Raw genomic sequence first — 19,273 nt, 5'->3', positions numbered from 1 at the left:
AATTCCTCACGGCGCACCTGACGGTTTCTCAAGGTACACTTGTGTGCCGCGGCACAGTGGTTGAAATCACTGGTATAGAATACACGACTCTTGCATGTAGGATGAACTCGTTCTAACGGTAGTCTCGCATAGCCAGACTGGTGTAACCGTTCTCGAATGATGCTCGAATTGTGCTGAATGTATGCACTTAATTCCTATGATTGAATTATTGAAATGACTATTCTGTTCAACTTGCATGTGGATCTTTTTTTTTTTTTTTTAGACTAGTAGTGTCCAAAGTGCAGCCCGAGGGCCATTTATGGTATTCATTCATTCAATAGAATGAGAATACAATCTAAATATTGAGAGACTAGTGGTTTTCTAATGAGAAAAAAATATTTTATGAGAATTATCCTTAAATGATGTAATTTCAGCATAGAGTACAAATGTTATAGCACAAAAAAAATTGTAATTATGAAAAACTAAATAAAGTTTCTTAAAGGGGAACGGCACTTTTTTTTGAACCGCTTAAAAAAAAATTCCCATCATTTACAATCCTTGTGTGAAACACAAACACATATTTCTTTCCCTTTTCTGTGTATTTTAACACGAGAAAACAAGTTAATATGAGCTAGCTAACAATGCAGGTCATTGGGATACACCCACATTGCATGGTTTGATACGCATGCTGTGATCATGCATTAACATGTAGACTGATGATAACATTTAATAGTTAGAGTATCTTAAAAACACTACTCAAACTTCCTTCCGAGGCGTATTGATAACACATACTTATGCTAGTTCTGTCAACATTAACAGCAGCGACAACACTTACGATGTCCGCTTTCCTTATGATGGCTGTGTCTTCCAGCACAAGACATGCGCTGACGGCAAACCCGCATCTTGTTGAGTCTTTGTAGCGAAATTGAGAGCGACGTATCCACAACGAGGTGTCATGTTAGTCCTCCAGATGAATATAGCTTTTCATGCTAGCTGCTACAATATCAATACCGCTGTAGCTTGGTTAATATGCAAGTCATTTATGTAAATGGAAAATGTTTGAGGTTTTTTTTGTGAGGACTTTAGCATCAAAATAGGTATTTTCTATGACATTAATTGTTAGCTCATATTAACTCGTTTTCTTGTGCGACAAAATGAGCAAAATCCCAAAATATCTCCACATCCTTTTGATTTTTCCGTTTTTTCCGCCCTTATATTTACATATCAGATTAAATGTAAATATTAACATGTAACATGCTACTGTATTATCACTTTCTCAGCTGGAATGAAACTATTTACAGTGCATGCTAAACACGAAAAGACATTCATTCATTCATTCATTTTCTACCGCTTTTCCTCACGAGGGTCGTGGGGGGTGCTGGAGCCTATCCCAGCTGTCTTCGGGCGAGAGGCAGGGTACACCCTGGACTGGTGGCCAGCCAATCACAGGGCACATATAGACAAACAACCATTCACACTCACATTCATACCTATGGACAATTTGGAGTGGCCAATTAACCTAGCATGTTTTTGGAATGTGGGAGGAAACCGGAGTACCCGGAGAAAACCCACGCATGCACGGGGAGAACATGCAAACTCCACACAGAGATGCCTGAGGGTGGAATTGAACCCTGGTCTGCGCGCTAACCACTAGACCGCTGTGCCACCCCTATTTGAGGTCATGTGACAGCAAAAACTTTTGACGCCATTGCACCATGTTGATGATGATGTGTTTTGATGCCAGATTGTTACTTAAGACGGCGTTCGTTGCATTGCTTTGTGTCTGAATATTCAACTTTGGTTCTAAGGGGCAGCCGTTCTGTGTGCGTTTCAGGTGGAATGGATACAGCAGCAGGTGGTCAAGAGGAGGATCAAGCGGGATTACAAACCGGTCCCGCCCCTCTCCCTGTCCAGCCACGCCCACAGCAGCACGACGGCCCAGAACAACATATTCTATAACGACGCCAAGTGGGGCAGTATGTGGTATATTGTGAGTATATCCGAGTACTACCCTCAGTGTAACCAACGCAACGCCTGGCAGTGTTTGGTTTTCTAGGAGCGTTTCCATGACACCCTTTTCCAGTATTTATGTAGTTTGTAGGTGAAAGGTCAGCTCAGGTCCTTCCGTGGCGCTGATCAGTGGCGGGGGGGTCAGAGGCGCGGAGGGATTTGTTTGTTTTTTCAGACTGAAACTAAAGGAAATAGACACATATGGAAGACATAGTCTACATCCCCTACTTCTTTTTTGTTTTGTTTTTTAGAGTTTTTTTTGTGTCCCGTCCAGCCATTGGGGCAGATAGTATTGTTGATCTAAATGCTGATATAAATCCCTGTACTATGAAATTTTATTTGCAATTATTTGATGTTTTTTTTAATGCGAATTTGGAGCGGCCGGACCGGAGCAAGAAGAAATACAGACAAGAAGAAGAAGAGAAACTAGGGTGGGGAGACAGTAGAGAGAGAGAAAGAGAGAGAGACAAAAACAGCAGCAAAAACAATTCCCATAACAACAACAGTGACAAACAGGACTGTATGAGTTAAATGTCAATGATGGCTAAGGGTCACAATGGAGATGATATCACTGAAATGAAACAGTCCAACTTACCAGTGGCAATAATAACAATGAAGATCATTATTACTGTAATAATAGCATAATGACATCAGGGATAAGATGGTAGATTGTGTAGAGAAGCACCCATGTGCTGTGAGTGCGCATATGGAGGTGTGTACTTCTGTTGGTGTGCATATTCATATATATGTGCGTAAGTGTTAATGTGTAATTGTCACCGAGAGTGACAAAAGGGGAGGGACTGCATACTACTACCCAGTAAACCCCGCCCCGCGCAGCCAGGTCAAGCTCTCGCCGCCAGAGATCCACCGGCCCCGTGGGTGCGGGCAAAGCCAGGGCCGGCTCCCCAAGACCCGCCCCCGAAGCATCCCCCCGAAGAGACCAGCAAGGGGCCATGGAGGAGCAACCCCAACCAGCAACAGGGTGCCAGCAGGCCGGAGGAGAGCCACACCCCCGAGACCGCCGGGAGACCATACCCCAATAGGGCAGAAGGGCATCGAGGGCCACACACCTGCGGGCACAAGGGCGCCCCCGCCAACCGGAAGGGAACCCGCTCACGGCCGAAGGCACCACCCCCCGCCCCCTCACACACCCCCAGGAAGCGGAACCCGGCCCGCCCCAGGTAACCCCAGGCTGGACCACCGACACAGGACCGCCTTGGCCCGGACCCACTACCCCATGGAGGACCAGGTGGCAGAGATGGGACACCCAGCGCCAGACCCCCGCAGAGCCCACCCCTCGCATATCTATATAGCTACACACACACACACACACACACACACATATATATATATAAAACCATAATAAAACTAATAAGTATTTAAAACAATAAATACATAAAAATAGCTCAGACACACGCACACACACCCCATTCACTCAATATGCACACACGCAAGCACACACCGTGGACATCCCCGGGTGGGGTGTTCGGGGTGTTATAGGGCGGGGGACCCAGGGGTCCCAGATCCACAACCAGGACCCGAACCCAGGGAGACACGAACCGCTGAGGGATAGCACCCCAGCCCTCCCTCTACCCCGGCGTCGGGGCTACAGCTGTGAGGCAGACAAAGGAGCGGCCGAGGGGGGGGGGGAGTCCTGCACATGAGAAAACGGAGGGGGCGCGCAGGCGGTGCCAGCCGATACCCGCCGGGCAGCTCACCCCCAGAGAGGAAGTGCCACAGCTCCAAGCCACGGGGAGGCCAAGCACCAGAGCCGAGGAGTCATGACCAGCGTTAGTCCACCAACGGACCTCACCATCCACCGGGAGGCCCGATCTCCCGCCCCCGCCCCCAGAACCAGCAGCGCACCACCCATGTACCAGAGAACCATCCCCGATGAGCCCTAAGACAGACCGGGGACAGGCAAAGACAAGGAAAGCGATGCAGCAGAGTATAGAGACCAGTGGTAGCAGACACCCAAACGCCCGGGGGAGCAGCCCCCCCCCCCCAGCATCCACTACTTCTATCTGTGGTACAGGACATAGTGAAAGAGTACAGCTGTGATTTGCGGGGTTTATCGCAGGTTGTTTGCATACACCTTTAGATCATTGCTCTTTCTGCTGTTTAGTAGCTGTGGAGCGTCCTCAGCGCTGTCAATCGTTAACTAGTTGTAGATAAGTCCTAATACTTTGACCGCCACTTTTACGATTTTTTTGGCTTTTGAACGCAACTCTCTGAACTATGAGTGTGTGAGGAAGTATTGAGTTAGAAGTTATTCTCCAATGTCAATCTAATTGGTTGGCTTTTGTTAAAATGCATGTTGTTAAACATTGCATGTTGCTATTTATGATCAGGATACGTTGCCCTCACACCTGCTATCATGTACATAATATACATATACATAATGTATATGATTCCAGGCCGCATGAAGTGGTGAACACATTCACATATACCGTAAACGCCTCTGTTTGATGAATCACCCGACGTGATTCTACCAAAGTCCACCTCTACATGCGCTTTAAACTGGAGGTTGGTGCTACACTGTTGGTCAGGGGTCTCAAAATCAATTTACCTGGGGGCCACTGCAGCTAGGGTCTGGGTGAGGCTGGGCCGCATCAGGTAAAAAAAAAAAAAAATATATATATATAAAAAAAAGAAATAAAAAATATAATAAAATATTAATAAATATTAATTATATTAAATATTAATAAATATACATATATAATATAATAGTCTTCAATGCTTCCGCTATACCCTCCACTTTTTCAGTGCTTTGGTTCTTTGCAAAAGCTCTGATAAAACATTAAATTATAATAAATTATTATAAATTAATTTTTATTTATTATTAAATATAAACACAAAATAAGATGGAAAAATAAATAAGCAAATCAAAAAACAAATGAAACAAGTGAAAAATTAACAAATACATTTTTATTTATTATTAAATTAATGTTTAATGTTAATTTTTATTTTTCAACACAAAATAAGATGGAAAAATAAATAAGCAAATCAAAAAACAAAACAAACTTTCATATCAAGGCCTCAAACTAGCGTCCTGCGGGCCGCATTTGGCCCGCGGGCCGTGAGTTTGAGACCCCTGCTGTTGGTCATGCATCGACCAAAGAGAGTTGTTTTCCTTCCCATTTTCTCATGCCGTCCAAATCATTATCAAAGTAAACAACATAACTTGTTTTATACAGTCGCCCCTTGCTACAGCGTTGCCTCGCAGGTTTTCAAAATGTAGTCGATAAATGATCACATAATCTATTTTTAGACATAAACTACTGAAAACAAGCCATATGTAGTACTCTGGTCACTTTAGCATTAGTAATGTTACGTTGATGAGATATAGGAACATTTAAAGTCGACGTCAATTCAGAATTCCACTATAATTTAAGAGAAAAATATGGTTTGCACAAAAGTCGTCAAACTATTGCTTTGTTTAAAATCAAACTGTTGAAACCACACTTCGAGGGCAATAACGTTTTTCGAACATCATATTCCACGTGAACATATGCATGCGCATTAATTATGTTTGTCGCTAAACAGTTGTTTTTGTATGATTCATAATGCTACAACCAGGAGTGTAAAACCTATTTTTCCACTTGTAAGAGTGTTTCTTCCTCCTTTTTGTCCGTCTTCTGGATCTCCTTGACGACCGTCGCCTCGTCTCACTGTCTCCGCAGCACTGCAAAGACGACGCCCACAACTGCCAGTCGGACATGAACATCATGGGGGCGTGGAAGAGAGGCTACACGGGCAAAGACGTGGTGGTGACCATACTGGATGACGGCATTGAGCGCAACCACCCTGACCTTGCTCAGAACTACGTGAGTGTGTATGTATGCGTGTGTGCTCGGCCTCGCGTGTGTGTGTGTGTGTGTGGGGAGGGGGGTTATAGATGACAATTTACCGGCATTATTATTATTATTTTATATTATTAACATGTCCTCACTGTGATTGACTCATTGACAGCCAAACGGCTGTGGCGCTTTTGTGTCCTTGTTGAAGCGGGTCGCATCTGCAATTATGTAACAATCCCCCCCTCGCCATACTCCCATGTTCCAGCTGTGTGGTTTTCTTTGCTTCGGTCCGAAGGTCCAAACACCGGCTGCGTAGCTTATGCCTTCCTACTGGCATTATTATTATTATTATTTTATATTATTATTAAGCATTAACATGTCCTCACTTTTCTCTTTTGTTTACATTTTATGTTTTGTTTACATTTTCTTTGAATTTTAATGAACAACCTAATTGATTAGACACAAGAAATGATTGACTCACTGACAGCCGTTTGGCCGTGTGTGGCGTTTTTGTGTCCTTGTTGAAGCGTGTCGCATCTGCAATTATGTAACAATCCCCCCCTCAGAGGGTGGGCTTGCAGTCGTGCAGCGTTGATCGCGGCACGGTTGGCTATTGTTTACTGTATTAGCGGCGAGCAACAGCTGGCTGCTAATACAGCAAACAATAGTAGCTAACAGGAAGACTGCTACACTTCCCACAGTGCAATTCGTCTTAAAGGGCCAGGCCCGGCTTGTTTTTGCACTGTAAAATTGTTATAAAAAGCACAAAAATTGAAAGAGCAAATCTGCAAAAAGTGAACCACGATAGCGGAATAGAACACCGAATGTTTCCCCTCAACGAAGAACCACAGCTCCCTAGTGCCTGGCAGCACTCGTGCAACCCCGCATCATGCTTAACTGTAGGCAAGACACAACTATCTTCTTGGTACTCACTTGTTTTGCCAATTATTACACAATAATGTGTTGACTCTTAAATCTATACTGCTATGCAAGCCGCACACTGACTACTCTAAAGTTTTTCTATTGTACTGTCCCTCAAGAAGATAAAATGAAAGGTGAGCAGTGACACGAGGGGACTCCAGCGGATAACGTCTAAGCTTGGATTACTCGCTCATAAACGACATCACATTCCTCCTAGCTGCGAGCGCGCAGGTATGGCGCGCGTACGTCCTCATTTGTCTGCGGTTACGCTGTACGTGCATGTTTAGGTATGCCAGCCTCCCACAGAGGCCCGGTTGGAACTTCACGGCCTGAGGCTGCCGGCGAGGCCATCAATCAAGCACGCCGATAAAGCAATTCACAACCCCCCCTCACTCCTCTTTTGACAGCGCCGGCACCTTTTAGCGCCTGAATTTGTGTACCCTGAAGGGCGAGCTTTCGTCAGTGCCGTTTGCATTAGGTTTCATGCTGATGTGAGCACTTTGATCGGGTTCAAGCGGCTTCTCTTCTTTTCTCGTACACGTGCCGGGAGCACACACATGCTGATAATTCCAGGATCCACTTTTTTTTTTTTTTTTTTTTTTTTTTTTTTTACTTGCAGCTTTTTCTCATCTACTCTGATGTTTTGGATTTTTTTCCTTTCTTCTAACCACTGTGCCTCCTCCAGGACCACCAAGCCAGCTTTGACGTCAACGGCAATGACAACGATCCCATGCCGCGATATGACGCAACCAACGAGAACAAGTAAGTGTGTACAGAACTTTCCAATCAGTACGTCTGCTCTTTCCTACGTTACATGTTGACCGCATGTCCTGGGCTGTTTATTTACTCAACTGCAGAGAATACCAGGCTTCTATTAGAGCATGGGTGGCACAGTGGGCGGCGACCCATTTTGTACAAATGCATTTTAAAAATAATCGGGGCTGTCAAAAACGGCACAAACTCATGTATTTCATTGCTAGCACGTTCAAACTCTTAGTGTGACGTTCTGGCAAGCCAAGTTATGATAGCAGATGGCGGCAAATGTAGCGTGATGCCTTTGAACGCAACTATGTATTTCTCATAAAGTGTGATTCAGACGATGCGTTATTAGTAAGGACACTATAGGGCAGGGGTCTCAAACTTGCGGCCCGCGGGCCAAATGCGGCCCGTGAGACGCTAGTTTGAGGCCCCCACCTCGATACCAAAGTTTAATGTTGAAATGACAGCTTAAAGCCGTGTGCACACCGAACACAATTAACATGATTTACTGTTACCTCGCCCTGTTTTGCTTTGGATTAGCAATGAAGCTAAAGGCTTATGACGCTGGGTACAAATAAATGCAGGAAATGATTTGGAATAAAACATAAAATACACGTCAAGATAAAGCATCTCATCAAACATGTTGTTAAAGTTACGACGCTGCTCCCAGATGGAACTGAGTATGATGCTAACTTGCTAATTGGGTAAAATTATTAAGTTTCATTAATGTTCATGTTAAAGGTTAAATAACTGTTAATACTGTACATTTGAATCTGAAAAAAATAATTTCTCTACCAACTGTATGTGGTTTCTTACGTTTTTCTTATTTGCTGTTTTATTATTATTTTACTTATTTATTACTGATTGATTGATTTATTGTCTTTATTCCTAATTTGTTTATTTATTTATTTTTTAATCTTTTTTTGTTTTATCAGATATTTTGGTGTGGAAAACCGGAACCAAAGTACTGAAAAAGTGTAGGGTATAGCAGAAGCAAAAGCATTGAATATAGTTTTTTTAATTGATTTTTTTCCAGTTTTTAATAAATGCGTTTTGGGTTTTTTTTTTTTTGAAAACCTGATGCGGCCCGGCTTCACCCAGAACCTACCTCCGGTGGCCCCCAGGTAAATTGAGTTTGAGACCCCTGCTATAGGGATACAGATCATTGCGTTCTGTCGTTAATCTTTCTTTTAGTAAAATACGGTAAAAATGGTCGACATCATTCAAGAGCAGTTTCAGTGGCAGATTACTATCTCTGCCCTGTTCCACCAAAAGACTAAGATGATCATTCCTCGTTTATAAATAAGCATAGGCGAATGCCACTATTTCAGAAATCAAACGTGTGTTTGGCGATGTCCCGCAATGTCTTACGTCGTCACCGTAAGACTTTAAGATGACACACGAGGCTGACAGATGTCGCTTCATTCGCCGATTTCATGGATGTCTTCCGTATTTTATGTGCATCGACAGAAATGTACTTGGTAGTGTTACAGCAAGTGTTTTAACTTTTTTTTATGATTATTTTATGATGACATGAGTTTAAACAGAACAATACGCTCTCATTCCCCCTGGGAGCTAGAAAGGAATAAAAACATCAGAAAAAGGCATAAATGGAATAAAATCTAGCGCGAGGTGTTGGATTTGAGTGCCGCGTGTGAGCCTGTTGTTCCGCTGACTGTAATCTACGGCACAAGATTCTCTTCTGGCGTAATCACCGAGTAAGCCAGACACAGATGTGTAGAAAATGGAAAATCCAGGCAAGTACAAAGAGTGGAATGACAGCCAGGCTGGAGATTTTATGGATTAGTAAAGTGAAATGAACTGAGGGAAGACTGTTGAAGCATTTGAGGTGGGGGTGTACGGGGTAGGGGGGGTGCCCAGTTGGCCCATTAAGCACCGTTAAAGGGGAACACTCATGATTTGCAATGTTAAACTTTTTTTTTTTTTTTTACTTTACTCAAAATATGCTTTGTGTTAACTTTGTGGACATGGGACGATGACACAGTGGAGAGGATGCGTGACTGCCTTTTTGTAAACGAAGCGACATCTGCTGGCTTCGAGCACCAACTCTTCCACTCCAGATGCCCGAATGGCGACATGTGTGGCACCTTGGAATACCGAGGCCACACACGTGCTGTACACCGCTGCCGCAGCCTGGAACAGGATATGCTGTATATCACACATTTTAAAGCTTCAAAATTAGCTTCAAAACGCAGCTTTCCTGCCATATAGGATCTTTGACTAGCATTTTTACACCGGATCCTGTAAAAGCAGAAAAGCATTCTGTCATATAGAGGATTTGCGATTATCATTTTTATTTAGCAGTAGGTCCTTACTAACGACAATGTGCTCCTGTCATATAGATGATCTTTGACTAGCATTTTTACAAGAGGTCCTGGAAAACAGCAATGCACTCCTGACATTCAAAGATCTTTGACTAATGTCTCTTGCAGAATGTCCTTTAAACAGCAGAGCGTTCCTGTCATATAGAGGATCTTTGACTAGCATTATTTTTTTTTGGGGGGGGGGGGGTGTCTTCTGTTTCTGTCATAGAGGATTTTTGACTAGCATTATTTTTGGGAGAAGGTGTAGGTCTTCTGTTCCTGTCATATAGAGGATCTTTGACTAGCATTATTTTTGGGGGGAGGGGTAGGTCTTGTGTTCCTGTCATAGAGGATCTTTGACTAGCATTATTTTTGGGAGGAGGTGTAGGTCTTGTGTTCCTGTCATATAGAGGATCTTTGACTAGCATTATTTTGGGAGGAGGTGTAGGTCTTGTGTTCCTGTCATATAGAGGATCTTTGACTAGCATTATTTTGGGAGGAGGTGTAGGTCTTGTGTTCCTGTCATATGGAGGATCTTTGACTAGCATTATTTTTGGGGGGAGGGGTAGGTCTTGTGTTCCTGTCATATAGAGGATATTTGACTAGCATTTTTACAAGAGGTCCTGGAAAACAGCAATGCACTTCTGACATTCAAAGATCTTTGACTAATGTCTTTTGCAGAATGTCCTTTAAACAGCAGAGCGTTCCTGTCATATAGAGGATCTTTGACTAGCATTATTTTGGGAGGAGGTGTAGGTCTTGTGTTCCTGTCATATAGAGGATCTTTGACTGGCATTTTTTTTTGGGGGAGGGGGTTGGTCTTGTGTTCCTGTCATATAGAGGATCTTTGACTAGCATTATTTTTGGGGGGAGGGGGTTGGTCTTGTGTTCCTGTCATATAGAGGATCTTTGACTAGCATTATTTTTTGGGGGAGGGGGTTGGTCTTGTGTTCCTGTCATATAGAGGATCTTTGACTAGCATTATTTTTGGGGGGAGGGGGTTGGTCTTGCGTTCCTGTCATATAGAGGATCTTTGACTAGCATTATTTTTGGGGGGAGGGGGTTGGTCTTGCGTTCCTGTCATATAAAGGATCTTTGACTAGCATTATTTTTTTTGGGGGGGTAGGTCTTGTGTTCCTGCCATATAGAGGATCTTTGACTAGCATTATTTTTGGGGGGAGGGGGTTGGTCTTGTGTTCCTGTCATATAAAGGATCTTTGACTAGCATTATTTTTTGGGGGAGGGGGTTGGTCTTGTGTTCCTGTCATATAGAAGATCTTTGACTAGCATTACTTTTGGTGGGAGGGGGTTGGTCTTGCGTTCCTGTCATATAAAGGATCTTTGACTAGCATTATTTTTTTTGGGGGGGTAGGTCTTGTGTTCCTGCCATATAGAGGATCTTTGACTAGCATTATTTTTGGGGGGAGGGGGTTGGTCTTGTGTTCCTGTCATATAAAGGATCTTTGACTAGCATTATTTTTTGGGGGAGGGGGTTGGTCTTGTGTTCCTGTCATATAGAGGATCTTTGACTAGCATTATTTTTGGGGGGAGGGGGTTGGTCTTGCGTTCCTGTCATATAAAGGATCTTTGACTAGCATTATTTTTTTGGGGGGGTAGGTCTTGTGTTCCTGCCATATAGAGGATCTTTGACTAACATTATATTTGGAGGGAGGGATAGGTCTTGTGTTCCTGTCATATAGAGGATCTTTGACTAACATTATTTTGGGAGGAGGTGTAGGTCTTGTGTTCCTGTCATATAGAGGATCTTTGACTAGCATTATTTTTTGGGGGAGGGGGTTGGTCTTGTGTTCCTGTCATATAGAAGATCTTTGACTAGCATTACTTTTGGTGGGAGGGGGTTGGTCTTGCGTTCCTGTCATATAAAGGATCTTTGACTAGCATTATTTTTTTTGGGGGGGTAGGTCTTGTGTTCCTGCCATATAGAGGATCTTTGACTAGCATTATTTTTGGGGGGAGGGGGTTGGTCTTGTGTTCCTGTCATATAAAGGATCTTTGACTAGCATTATTTTTTGGGGGAGGGGGTTGGTCTTGTGTTCCTGTCATATAGAGGATCTTTGACTAGCATTATTTTTTGGGGGAGGGGGTTGGTCTTGTGTTCCTGTCATATAGAAGATCTTTGACTAGCATTACTTTTGGTGGGAGGGGGTTGGTCTTGCGTTCCTGTCATATAAAGGATCTTTGACTAGCATTATTTTTTTTGGGGGGGTAGGTCTTGTGTTCCTGCCATATAGAGGATCTTTGACTAGCATTATTTTTGGGGGGAGGGGGTTGGTCTTGTGTTCCTGTCATATAAAGGATCTTTGACTAGCATTATTTTTTGGGAGGAGGTGTAGGTCTTGTGTTCCTGTCATATAAAGGATCTTTGACTAGCATTATTTTTTGGGGGAGGGGGTTGGTCTTGTGTTCCTGTCATATAGAAGATCTTTGACTAGCATTACTTTTGGTGGGAGGGGGTTGGTCTTGCGTTCCTGTCATATAAAGGATCTTTGACTAGCATTATTTTTTTTGGGGGGGTAGGTCTTGTGTTCCTGCCATATAGAGGATCTTTGACTAGCATTATTTTTGGGGGGAGGGGGTTGGTCTTGTGTTCCTGTCATATAAAGGATCTTTGACTAGCATTATTTTTTGGGGGAGGGGGTTGGTCTTGTGTTCCTGTCATATAGAGGATCTTTGACTAGCATTATTTTTGGGGGGAGGGGGTTGGTCTTGCGTTCCTGTCATATAAAGGATCTTTGACTAGCATTATTTTTTTGGGGGGGTAGGTCTTGTGTTCCTGCCATATAGAGGATCTTTGACTAACATTATATTTGGAGGGAGGGATAGGTCTTGTGTTCCTGTCATATAGAGGATCTTTGACTAACATTATTTTGGGAGGAGGTGTAGGTCTTGTGTTCCTGTCATATAGAGGATCTTTGACTAGCATTATTTTGGGGGGAGGAGTAGGTCTTGTGTTCCTATCATATAGAGGATCTTTGACTAGCATTATTTTTTCCAGATGCCCAAATGGCGACATGTGTGGCACCTTGAATACCGAGGCCACACACGTACTGTACACCACTGCCGCAGCCTGGAACATGATATGCTGTATATCACACATTTTAAAGCTTCAAAATTAGCTTCAAAATTAATGAGAGGTAACGTAGCTTTCCTGCCATATAGAGGATCTCTGACTAGCATTTTTACACCGGATCCTGTTAAACAGAAAAGCATTCTGTCATATAGAGGATTTGCGATTATCAATTTTATTTAGCAGTAGGTCCTTACTAACGACAATGAGCTCCTGTCATATAGATGATCTTTGGCTAGCATTTTTACAAGAGGTCCTGGAAAACAGCAATGCACTTCTGACATTCAAAGATCTTTGACTAATGTCTCTTGCAGAATGTCCTTTAAACAGCAGAGCGTTCCTGTCATATACAGGATCTTTGACTAGCATTATTTTGGGAGGAGGGGGTTGGTCTTGTGTTCCTGTCATACAGAGGATCTTTGACTAGCATTATTTTTGGGGGGAGGACTAGGTCTTGTGTTCCTGTCATAAAGAGGATCTTTGACTAGCATTATTTTTGGGGGGAGGAGTTGGCCTTGTGTTCTCTTATATAGAGGATCTTTGACTAGCATTATTTTTGGCGGGAGGTGTAAGTCATGTGTTCCTGTCATATAGAGGACCTTTGACTAGCATTATTTTTTTTCGGGGGGGGGGGGGGGGTAGGTCTTGTGTTCCTGTCATATAGAGGATCTTTGAGTAGCATTATTTTTAGGGTGGAGAGAGGTAGGTCTTGTGTTCTTGTCATACAGAGGATCTTTGACTAGCATTATTTTTGGAGGGAGGGGTAGGTCTTGTGTTCCTGTCATATAGAGGATCTTTGACTAGCATTATTTTTGGGGGGAGAGGTAGGTCTTGTGTTCCTGTCATATAGAGGATCTTTGACTAGCATTATTTTTGGGGGGAGAGGTAGGTCTTGTGTTCCTGTCATATAGAGGATCTTTGACTAGCATTATTTTTGGCGGGAGGTGTAAGTCTAGTGTTCCTGTCATATAGAGGATCTTTGACTAGCATTATTTTTGGAGGGAGGGGTAGGTCTTGTGTTCCTGTCATATAGAGGATCTTTGACTAGCATTATTTTTGGCGGGAGGTGTAAGTCTAGTGTTCCTGTCATATAGAGGATCTTTGACTAGCATTATTTTTGGAGGGAGGGGTAGGTCTTGTGTTCCTGTCATATAGAGGATCTTTGACTAGCATTATTTTTGGGGGGAGAGGTAGGTCTTGTGTTCCTGTCATATAGAGGATCTTTGACTAGCATTATTTTTGGTGGGAGAGGTAGGTCTTGTGTTCCTGTCATATAGAGCAGTGATTTTCAACAACTGTGCCGCGGCACACAAGTGTGCCGTGAGAAATCGTCAGGTGTGCCGTGAGGAATTATTCAATATTACTTTTTTAATTAACATGTATTAATAATTTTCTGCAAATATTTTGTCATTGTCGCGTGTCATTGGTGTAAAGACCGGCAGAGCAATGTAATATTCGTCCGTGTGGCAACTCGTAGCTGATTGCTGATCGTTCCTCCAATGCACGTGAGAGGTAGTGTTAACATTGTTGGTTAAATTAGTATACGGATCAAAAGAATCTGCTGTGGCGAGTCCGTAACTAGGAAAAAAGTTGAAAGAAGCAAATAATGTTGGTTATTGGTGTGCCGCAAAATCTTCCCAACGTAACAAACGTGCCGTGGCTCAAAAAGGTTGAAAAACACTGATATAGAGGATCTTTGACTAGCATTATTTTTGGCGGGAGGTGTAAGTCTTGTGTTCCTGTTATACAGAGGATCTTTGACTAGCATTATTTTTTTGGGGGGGTGGGGGGGGTAGGTCTTGTGTTCCTGTCATATAGAGGATCTTTGACTAACATTATTTTTTTTGGGGGGGGGGGGGTAGGTCTTGTGTTCCTGTCATATAAAGGATCTTTGACTAGCATTATTTTTTTGGGGGGGTGGGGGGGGGGTAGGTCTTGTGTTCCTGTCATATAGAGGATCTTTGACTAACATTATTTTTTTTGGGGGGGGGGGGTAGGTCTTGTGTTCCTGTCATATAGAGCAGTGACTTTCAACCTTTTTTGAGCCACGACACGTTTTTTACATTTTTTTTACACGTTTTTTACATACAAATCTTGTGGCACACCACTAACCAAAAATGTTACAAAATGTCACCACGACCTCACACGTGCATCAATAAGTCTATCGGAGGAACAAGGTAGGTGTTGCCACACGGACCAATATTACATTGCTCTGCCAGTCTTTACACCACAGACACTCCACAGTAGCCACGTTTTTACATGACCACTTTTTCTCTTTCCGAATGACCTTTCGGGAAACAATGGTATCCATAGAAAGGAATATTCCAATCTCTTGTCTACATGCACCGTGAAAATCCAACAGAATAGTCAATAGGGCATGCGCAGTAAAACGTAAACATCAACATCACGTGATACCGGCTTCCCCGAGTTTTTCTTTCACTTGTTGGAATAACTCCGTATTGCCAGTTTTTCGTCTGTCCAGTCTTGAAATTTAGTTTGAATCAAAAACAAACTTTGCTTAGTCCAATGCCGATTGCTGGCCTCCATTTTTAAAAGTGAAGAACGTCTGGATCTGCGTGTTACGTCATATCTGAGCATGCGCTGAAAGAACGCACCCGGGATAAATTTAAACAGGAAAAGATCAAATTCAATCTTGCTAATATTTTATAATTAAACTCGGGACATGTTTTATATAGATATATATTTTCTTTTTTAATAAAACTGGACTTGTGAATAAAGTATAGAAGGGTTTAGATTCTGTTTCACAGATGGCGCTAATGCACACGAAAGCTGCTTGGCAACCGCCAATAAACAACAGAAGAAGAAAAACACCACGAAGAAGAACGCACCCTTTCAACTTTCCGTTTGAGCGGGTACAAGATACCTGAATCGGATTGGGGAAAGGAATATTCCATCCCTGTTCAATTCTTTCCGTTTGAGCAAATAAACCAAATGCAATTGGAATATTTGGGTCCATGTATACTATTGACATAATATTTGCAAATGATGATTAATAAATTAATTAATAAAAAATTAATTACAAATGAATTATAAAAAGTGATATTGGATAATTCCTCACGGCACACCTGACGGTTTCTCGAGGTACACTAGTGTGCCGCGGCACAGTGGTTGAAAATCACTGATATAGAGGATCTTTGACTAGCATTATTTTTGGGGGGAGGCGGAGGTCAAGTGTTCCCATCATATAGAGGATCTTTGACTAGCATTATTTTTTGGGGGGAGTAGGTCTTGTGTTTCTGTCATATAGAGGATCTTTGACTAGCATTATTTTTGGCAGGAGGTGTAAGTCTTGTGTTCCTGTCGTATAGAGGATCTTTGTCTAGCATTTTCACAACAAGTCCTGCAAAAGAGCTAAGTGTTCCTGCTATTTGGTGAATCTTTGATGAGTGCTTTTGCAGTAGGCCCTTAAAATAACAGAGTGCTTCTTTCATATTAAGGATCTTTGGCTAACATTTTTTGCTCCTTCTAAACAGTAAGGAGTAAATGTTCCTATTCCAGTGAGTAGAGAAGGGTTTTCCTTCTTTACCGTCGGTCTTTAAAACCAGCAGAACGCTCCTGTCATGGACTGTACATCGTAGAGGATCTTTGACCAGCTTTTCTGCAATTCATTATTAAAACAGCGGAGTGGTTCTGTCATATTGTAGATCTTTGACCAGCTTTTTTGCAGCACATCCTTAAAGAAGAGGACTGCTTCTGTCATAGTGAGGATCTTTGAGTGACTCAAACAGGAGTTTCCTCTTCAGTCTTCTTTGTTGTGCAAAAGAAAAAAACAGTAGCGTGCTTCTGACTGAATTTGTCATTTTTCTGACTATTTGCTGAAGTCAAAGTTGAAAGCAAGTGCGTCGTATACAAGACAAAATATGCCCCCCCCCCAGCAGTTCTTTCAAGTGTCTTCAGTCGTACTTTCAAGAGTAATCAAACAGATTTGCTCAGTATTATCTTGCGCTTTTAAACACCCTGGTCCCCCCCCCGCCCCCCAGAAGGGAGATTTTTGTTAGGAAGATTGTGCGTCGCCATAGCAGGGGTGAGAGCAGGAGATGCAGATGTTCTCTGCAGGAAGTGTGACTTTGTGTGTGTGTGTGCGTGTGTAGGAGTGTGCATTTGTGCCGATCTAGGAAGTGATGTTTTTGAGGAGGAGGACACAAATACACTTGAGGTCGCTGACCCGAGCCCATTGTCACTGCTTTTACTGGTGGAATGTTACCCTGTTGTGTGTGTGTGTGTGTGTGTGTGAGAGATACAAAAACAGGTCTTAATGCATGTGTTGATGTTTACATGTTTATCTGGTAGAGGTCCTTCTTGTGTCCGCCAGCGTTGACCTCCTGTGACATACTGTGTTGTGTAGTGTGTGTGTAGATTTGTGTATAACTTGTGCGTTTGCCTCCCCCCCCCTCCCTGTTCAGACACGGGACACGGTGTGCAGGAGAAGTTGCTGCGTCTGCAAACAACTCCCACTGCATTGTGGGAATTGCCTACAACGCCAGAATCGGAGGTATTCGTGTTTTTTGTGCATGATGTTTATTCAGCAGATGGATGTTGGCGTGATTACATTCGAGCTCTTTTGTGTGTCAGGTGTGCGCATGCTGGACGGGGACGTCACGGACATGGTTGAAGCCAAATCTCTCAGCCTGCAGCCGCAGCACATCGACATCTACAGCGCCAGCTGGGGGCCGGATGACGACGGCAAGACGGTGGATGGACCGGCGTCTCTGGCCAGACAGGCGTTTGAGAATGGCATCCGTATGGTGAGACAATGCAGCTCAACATTGAAAGACAAAAACAACGTGGAAATTGAACAGCACATGTGTATAGTGGAGCCACAAGCAGAATTTGGAAACAACATTTCCCATTGGGCGGGGGTGTCCAAAGGCCGTGGCACATTCTAAAAATCAAATTCATCAAGAGGCGGCACGGCGGTCTAGTGGTTAGCACACAGACCTCACAGCTAGGAGACCAAGGTTCAATTCCACCCTCAGCCATCTCTGTGTGGAGTTTGCATGTTCTCCCCGTGCATGCGTGGGTTTTCTCCGGGTACTCCGGTTTCCTCCCACATTCCAAAAACAATTCCAAATTGTCCATAGGTTTAAATGTGAGTGTGAATGGTTGTTTGTCTATATGTGCCCTGTGATTGGCTGGCCGCCAGTCCAGGGTGTACCCCGCCTCACGCCCGAAGACAGCTGGGATAGGCTCCAGCACCCCCGCGACCCTCGTGAGGAAGAAGCGGTAGAAAATGAACGAACAATTAATCAAGAAAATGTTCAAAAGCACAACAAAAATTTTAAAAAGCACCAGTAATTTTACTAAAAGAAAGTTAAAATATGAGAATGAAATAAGGATGCTCGAATGTACCAATTCTGTTAAAAATCATCCATTCATCCATTTTCAATGCCGCTTATCCTCATTAGGGTATGCTGGAGCCTATCCCAGCTGACTTCTGGTGAGAGGCGGGGTACACCCTGGACTGGTCGCCGGCCAATTGTAGAGCAGGTGAAAAATCATGTGATCAGCATATGCAGATAAATGCCCGAACCCGTGGCTCATCTTATTGCAGACTGCAGCGATCCTTTCGTGTAATGTAGGCTCTAACGTTTTAGGTGGCGCCTTCCTCCCACTTTCTTTTTAAAACAGTAACACTCATGTCTTGCCGTGTGGTACCTCGCTGCCAGCACATGACACACCAAAAAAACATTAAATACGTCTTTGGCAGCGAGTGTTCGCATTGGAAAAAACAAGTTTAAATACATTTTTGGTAGTAAATGTATACATTTTATTAGTAATTACCTATTTTTTTGGTCCCTTGGCAATCAAGGGATATGGGAATTGTCCTTGTTTTTCCTCCTTAAAGCGGTCAATAGCACTCATAGCACACATTGAAAAATGTATGATTAATCCAGGCAATTATAATAATTAATATCAGGCAATTTCAGTCCTTTATGGTCGGTATCCCCACCTCTCGCCTGAAGACAGCTGGGATAGGTTCCAGCACCCCCGTGACCCTCGTGAGGAAAAAGCGGTAGAAAATGAATGAATGAATGAATATCAGGCAATTTCAGTCCTTTATGATCGGTATCCCCACCTCTCGCCTGAAGACAGCTGGGATAGGTTCCAGCACCCCCGTGACCCTCGTGAGGATAAGCGGTAGAAAATGAATGAATGAATGATCGGTATCGGAATTGGCAGCATAAAACCCTGATTGGAGCATCCATAGAATAAAGCCATAATATATATTGCCCAAAAGAAGGTTGTAATTTTACTAATAAAACTGTAATAAACATAAATATAGAAGTTAAAATTTGGAAAAAAAAATATATATACAGTGTATATTTCATATTATTTATATTGATATATTTTATTTATATTTATATTAACAA

General features: G+C 43.0%; 1 protein-coding gene across 3 annotated transcripts in view; it reads left to right on the top strand.

Moving 5' to 3' along the window:
* Nucleotides 1-19,273, top strand: part of pcsk5b (proprotein convertase subtilisin/kexin type 5b) — a 120,189-nt gene that overhangs the window by 27,995 nt on the left and 72,921 nt on the right. For all 3 annotated transcript variants that reach the window (XM_058069532.2, XM_058069531.2, XM_058069530.2), the window contains exons 3-7: nt 1,814-1,969; nt 5,673-5,816; nt 7,396-7,472; nt 17,306-17,394; nt 17,475-17,647. In XM_058069532.2, the coding sequence (XP_057925515.2) occupies nt 1,814-1,969; nt 5,673-5,816; nt 7,396-7,472; nt 17,306-17,394; nt 17,475-17,647 (639 nt within the window). The remainder of the gene's footprint in view (nt 1-1,813; nt 1,970-5,672; nt 5,817-7,395; nt 7,473-17,305; nt 17,395-17,474; nt 17,648-19,273) is intronic.

Source organism: Doryrhamphus excisus, linkage group LG3 (genome assembly GCF_037039965.1).
Source record: "Doryrhamphus excisus strain RoL-2023G ecotype Guam linkage group LG3, RoL_Dexc_Guam_v1.1, whole genome shotgun sequence".
Classification (NCBI taxonomy): domain Eukaryota; kingdom Metazoa; phylum Chordata; class Actinopteri; order Syngnathiformes; family Syngnathidae; genus Doryrhamphus; species Doryrhamphus excisus.
This window is presented reverse-complemented; position numbering and strand designations above follow the sequence as displayed.